The sequence below is a fragment of the Diaphorina citri genome, unplaced genomic scaffold, assembly GCF_000475195.1.
Source record: "Diaphorina citri unplaced genomic scaffold, Diaci psyllid genome assembly version 1.1 scaffold7646, whole genome shotgun sequence".
Taxonomy (NCBI): Eukaryota; Metazoa; Arthropoda; class Insecta; order Hemiptera; family Psyllidae; genus Diaphorina; species Diaphorina citri.
Window position 1 is genome coordinate 20,116 of NW_007385022.1, and position 5,855 is coordinate 25,970.

General features: G+C 41.0%; 2 protein-coding genes across 3 annotated transcripts in view; both read right to left on the reverse strand.

Moving 5' to 3' along the window:
- Positions 1 to 5,855, reverse strand: part of LOC103522256 (serine/threonine-protein kinase PINK1, mitochondrial-like) — a 21,213-nt gene that overhangs the window by 8,053 nt on the left and 7,305 nt on the right. The window lies entirely within an intron of this gene.
- LOC103522258 (serine/threonine-protein kinase PINK1, mitochondrial-like) lies at positions 1,691 to 4,427 on the reverse strand. Of its 2 annotated transcripts, none has more exons than XM_026832507.1 (2): positions 4,271 to 4,427; positions 1,691 to 3,580 (listed from the first exon to the last, which is right to left on the reverse strand). In XM_026832507.1, the coding sequence occupies exon 2, from the start codon at positions 3,465 to 3,467 to the stop codon at positions 1,833 to 1,835; it is 1,635 nt and encodes a 544-aa protein (XP_026688308.1). In that variant the 5' UTR covers positions 3,468 to 3,580; positions 4,271 to 4,427; the 3' UTR covers positions 1,691 to 1,832. The 2 variants fall into 2 exon arrangements, with proteins under 2 accessions (XP_026688308.1, XP_008485582.1); XM_008487360.3 differs by lacking the exon at positions 4,271 to 4,427 and adding an exon at positions 4,163 to 4,179.

Genomic DNA, 5,855 nt, shown 5'->3' on the forward strand with positions numbered 1-5,855 from the left:
ATTCGAGTAATATAAGAAAAAACAAAATAAGTTAATAAACAGGAAACAAAAAATGAAAAAAGATAGTCCTCGAAACATTTCTCTCAAAAAACAACTTAGGGACACTTACCATTTAATACAACTGGACTTTAGATATCTATATTAATAAGATCAATGTTTAAATTTATTATATAAATAGTGGATAACATGAAAGATAAACTAACTGTTTAAAAGTCTACTGTTGAAATCCATACGACAATTCTTATCTTCCTTTTTTCTAACAGTTACACTGAATACGCCTCTTATAGACAGAGAAGGGTACTACATTTCAAATTTTATTTTTTGAACGAGAGTTCTCAGAGTTCGACCAGAGTGATTTTGTTTGTAGAAGACTTAACAGACATCTTATGTTTAGACATTGTCACCTAGACTATGGAAGAGTCGCTTTTCATCGAAATTGGGGGACCGGACGTATTATGTCTGTGCTTTTTGATTGATTACTGGGCTTTCGTTAACCCGTTAGTAACTGCATAACCGTTACACACGACAAAGATGGATACATGTCGACACTCCTGTACGATAGTCGTTATTCTAGGATTTACTAGGAGTCTCTTTTTATTGAGGTCGTTGTGCTGTCATTACTAGGGGTGAGTCAATTTGTTTATGACAGGGTCGTATGTCCTGGTACTTACTTAAGGGGAGATTTAAAGTCCATTGCTGATTGAGTTGAATGACTTTCGATGTGATGGACCCTTTGAGTTGGAGTGAGATTTGAGTAACTTTTGTTGTGCTTGACACCTAAGGTAGACGTCTTGGCATACTTACGCAGGGTTTCACAACATCAGAAGAGTACCTTTTGTATAAACCCTGTATTTTTGGCAGTCTCGAGGCGCTATGTTACTGGTAAACTTCTCCACCCCGTTGTAGCCTCAGAATGTTCCTATTCGGTCAACTCTCTTTACATTTTTCTCCCTCCTTTAGGTGTATGGATGAGTCAGCTTTTTAACGGGTTGGTGTCGTCATAGCGGTAGCAAGAGTTTAGAGTGCGTTCATAGAATACCCTAAGACCCCGTCTGTCGTCGAACCTCGTTAGATAATCCGGGTAATTTATCAATATCCACTATGTTTAAACCTTGAATGAAAACCTCTTCTTTTTAGACAGAAAGAATAAATTGAGTGGCTTCTAGTAGTAAAAAAAAAAAAAAGCAAAATGATCCATCCAATCACTTTAGGGAAGTAGGCTTCTTTAAAAACAAATTTCACGACACCTCTTGCTCAAGATATCTTTGAAAACTTTATTGTGTATCCATGGCATGACATAAATTGAAAGTTAAATAACCACGTAGTTTTAAAAAGTGAACTCTTATCAGTAAAAAATATGGGTGCTTCCTTGTAGTACTCATGGTTGTCGTTTATAGACGGGCATTATTACTTTATGGGCAGTAGTTCAGAAGGTAAAGTACATCTAGATATGGCTTGGCGCTTTGAAAGGCCAGGTGGTAAGGTGTGCTGTACTTCTCTTATTAGCAAAATAGGTAACGTAGTGCTAGTCGTTATATGTGTTATGCCTGGCTCTCTCAAGTTCGCGTTCTCGTCCAGGAACCCTCTCTAGTTACAGTTCACTGCTACACACACCACTTCCTCTTCACCTTCACCGTTCGTCTTTGAATGGGTTCACCCGTAATTTTGTACCTCCTAAGCTTTCTACCTTTGAGAGGCTAAGTGAGATTGTTTTAAACTCTATGACCAAAGGAAAGCGGTTAGTTAGTAGATATAGGATAATATTATAGTGTACACCCGGTCGTATGACCAGACAGATATACACTCACGTATACAGAATTCATTGCAGGATGTTAGACCAGTGGCTTGGGTGTGAGTACACGTTGAATATACTGCAATGCATTGGTTATAAGTCGGAACTCTGCGCGCTTGAGGAAAGTGCTGATCAGCTGATACTCTACAAATGTTCTCCTAACATGGCCACCATAGCTGACGCCTGTACATAGAACTTTGGTTGTCAAGGTCAGAAGCCATTGCATGATCTCGTTATGACTAGGTGTAGCACCATACAACCAATGCTTGGGTGCCCAGAGATACAACTGACACACTGTTGCCGCTAGTTCAGCACTTGGTCTATCACTGGGATCATTCTCGAGCAACTTGGCAACAAGGCGTCTCATCACCTCCGGTACATTAGTATTGAGTTGCGGTAACGCATTCACTTCGTAGTCTGTGTTGCGTGCTGATTGGTAGAATGGATTATCATGTCCGAATATCTCATAGGCCACAGTACCTGCAGTCCAGGCATCTGACTTGGAGTAGTTGACGAATGAGAATAGACCAGGTGTTGCCAGAGCCACTTCCGGTGCCATGAGTGCCACATTCCCTCCTAGTTCTATATCAGCACTACTGTACTGCATGGATAAACCACTCTTGTTGGTATAGCTGCTACCAAAGTCTGTGATGACTAGCTGGGGACAGGTGTTATCTTCTGAACAATCAAGCAAGATATTGTCACTCTTCAGATCACGATGTGCTGTTCTGTGCATGTTTAGATGTGTTACTCCCTCGAGTAATTGAGTGAACAAGAGTATTCGCTCATGCATACTCAGCTGTGCACATCTCTCCCTCAAATAATTCCTTAGATCTGTGTTGTATTTCTTCATCAATATAAACAGACTCATATTCCTTCCATATCCTCCTGTAGGATTCAACCTGGCTGGTAATGCACTCGGATAGATCAAACTAGAATCAGGGATAGAGGGGACAAAGTCAGTGAACGCAAAGTGCATGACGACAACATTAGGATGAGGGGGAAGATTCTCTACGCTATTCATAAGCATATCTTCATTCAGACGTAATGGTTTCCTCAGGGGTAGCAACTCCTTACTCATAGCCTTGAGTATAGCATGTGAGTTACTAGCTGCACTATAGTTGAACATCATCTTCAATGCATACTCTACACCTCTGAACGTTGCCTCGTATACAACAGCATTGGTTCCCTTCGCTATAAACTTCCCAATCTGAATATCATCCACCTTCACATCATCCACATCAGGTAGAGTTTCAACTTGGACCAGCTTATCAAACATATTGTTTACAGCATGTCGTATCTCCCAGCAAACACCTTCAAACTCATCTTCCTTGGTAAGGATACCTGTACCAGATGCCAGACTCACGCCTACAAACGCAAGGAAAGGTTTCGAGTTATCCTTGTAGAGGAGTTGCTGTATTGTTTTACGTCGGAGGTCAGAGGCCATGGAGTTGGTGACTCTGTTGAGGAGACTGTTGACGAATAGTTTCCTTGCATTCTGGAAGTAGGTCTGTATAGGATGTCCGGCTGGCGCGCTAAGTCTTCCCTGTCCACTGGATGTCGCTGGAGGCTGAGTTAGGAATTCAATTTTGTGGCCTGGCTGCAGAGGCTTGATGTAGCGGACCAGAAGCTTACCATTGTGATAGAAGCGGAACAGAAGTGTTCGGAGAGACATTTCCGAGAACTGCACAGTCCGACTACAAACCCGAGATAGTTTGAGAGCGGCTGTGATATTCCCGCTAAAACCAAGGACTGGGACCTTAATTTTGACGGCCCTCAATTAACTTTCTGGAAAAAAGAAGAGAGAAAGACCCGATTTGTCTCTAGTCAAATTGCAAAGGTACAAGATATCTGAAAGGTCTTGGTTCTTAAAAAAAAAATCACATTTCCACACATTGACGCACAAGTTTACCTAATGAATTTTAGTCGGTTCTAACTGAGGAAAGGGGAATTAGTAACAACGCCAGGACCCAAATCTACATCTAGCAAGTTATTTAACCACTTAACCAACTCAAACGCTATTACTATTGTATTCCACAGAACTTCTCCCTTTCTACTTTACACCTCGACAATACGACAATCCCACAGGCTTTTTATCTAGGGTATAAGTAGTATCAATATCAATATACTGTACAGAATATTAAGTCCCGAGAAATGGGAGGAAAGATGCTAACAGGAAGAAATAATAAAAAGAAACTTTGACCGTTTTCTCGAAAATATTTTACATCATGCACCCTCACCCAACTATCAAAGTGTGAGAAAAGATCCATCCAAATTCAAATTGCTTGTAGAGATCGGTCACAATTAAAATGATGTTTAGGGTGAAAGAAAGGCAATTTAAAAGCGAACTTGGTAACATTTGCTACGTACCACCTTATTTTTGCTTTCCATCTTTAGGCAAAAAGCATTAAACAGCACTTTGATATTGGATCAATAATCTTTTTACCACACTCTGTAAAAAATGGAAAGTTTTCTTACCGTAAAAAATTATGCCGTGTGGGAGAACACCGCTCTCTGAATTTTTCTCCTCTGAGAGGGGAATTGGAAATCAAGTTTTTGCCTCGTACGAAGTGCAAGTATATTCAGTGTCAACCTATGACCATGGACCTGCGAACATGGAAATAATGAACTAAAGATTAGAAAACGATGAGATCATTAGAATGAGTACGTATTCGTACACTCGGTACAATTACAGCAAACGCCCAATTATGTACAGAAATACGCTGGTACATAGTAACATATTCGAGATTTACAGTGGTACCACTAACAGTAAGGTTGTGGCTATATTACTCACATAATTATGTACATGAGCAAGTACTTGGTACATAGAAGGTACCTCACCGATCATACATTAAATAATGAAGTACCTACCTACAGGAGAGTAGGTAACTAACTAGGTACATTATAAAGACCGTGTATGATCGAGGGGCCCTACAGAGCGACCAAGGGGGCTGTCTTAAAGTCCACCACTCACGTTCAGATCATCTGACAGACCCAACGTGTGTGGAGGAAAAATCTTCAAGCCCAGGTTCCTCAGATGGTCTGAGCGTGAGAGACGGGTATTAGACAGTGAGTGACGGGTATTACACAGTGAGAGACGGGTATTAGACAGTGAGTGACGGGTATTACACAGTGAGAGACGGGTATTAGACAGTGAGTGACGGGTATTACACAGTGAGAGACGGGTATTAGACAGTGAGTGACGGGTATTACACAGTGAGAGACGGGTATTAGACAGTGAGTGACGGGTATTACACAGTGAGAGACGGGTATTAGACAGTGAGTGACGGGTATTACACAGTGAGAGACGGGTATTAGACAGTGAGTGACGGGTATTACACAGTGAGAGACGGGTATTAGACAGTGAGTGACGGGTATTACACAGTGAGAGACGGGTATTAGACAGTGAGTGACGGGTATTACACAGTGAGTGACGGGTATTAGACAGCGACACGGTGGGTATTAGACAGTGAGTAACGGGTATTACACAGCGACACGGTGGGTATTAAAGGCCTTGTTCTGAAAGGGAAGGAAGGATTTTTTTTTTTTTTTTAGTAATGTTCTAAGTGTGACAAAATATCGAGTGAAGTGTTTAAGTTCAGATAAGAACTTGGGGGGGGGAACTGTAAAAACACCCAAAAGCTATAATCTTCTCACGAGGTGGCATTAGTCATACAATCCCGTGCATATTATTTACTCAAAGGCAGATAACATCTTTCCAATGTTAACACATGAAGTACTGACTAAAAAGTTGGCCTTGAACTGGATCAAGCACAATGCGAACTTATCAATTTTTTTGTCGACTTTTACTGTTGTTTTTTTTTTTAGATATAGTCGAACCTGTCTGATTGGGAATCCAAGGGACTGGCAATTTTTTCCAGGTTTCCTAATTTTAATTCAAGTGATTTTTTTTAAAAGAGGTTTGACAGAGGGAACTGTAACTGCTATGGTCTTATCGTCCCGAGATCGAAGAGAGAAAGAAGACAGGATAGGAGAAAGCCAGCCGTTCCGAGAACGAACATTATCCCATCAGGATAAAATCCGCCCCGGGCGGGAATCGAAT

Coding starts and splice junctions, on each gene's coding strand:
- LOC103522258 (XM_026832507.1), bottom strand. CDS start 3,467: ATGTCTCTCCGAACACTTCTGTTCCGCTTCTATCACAATGGTAAGCTT.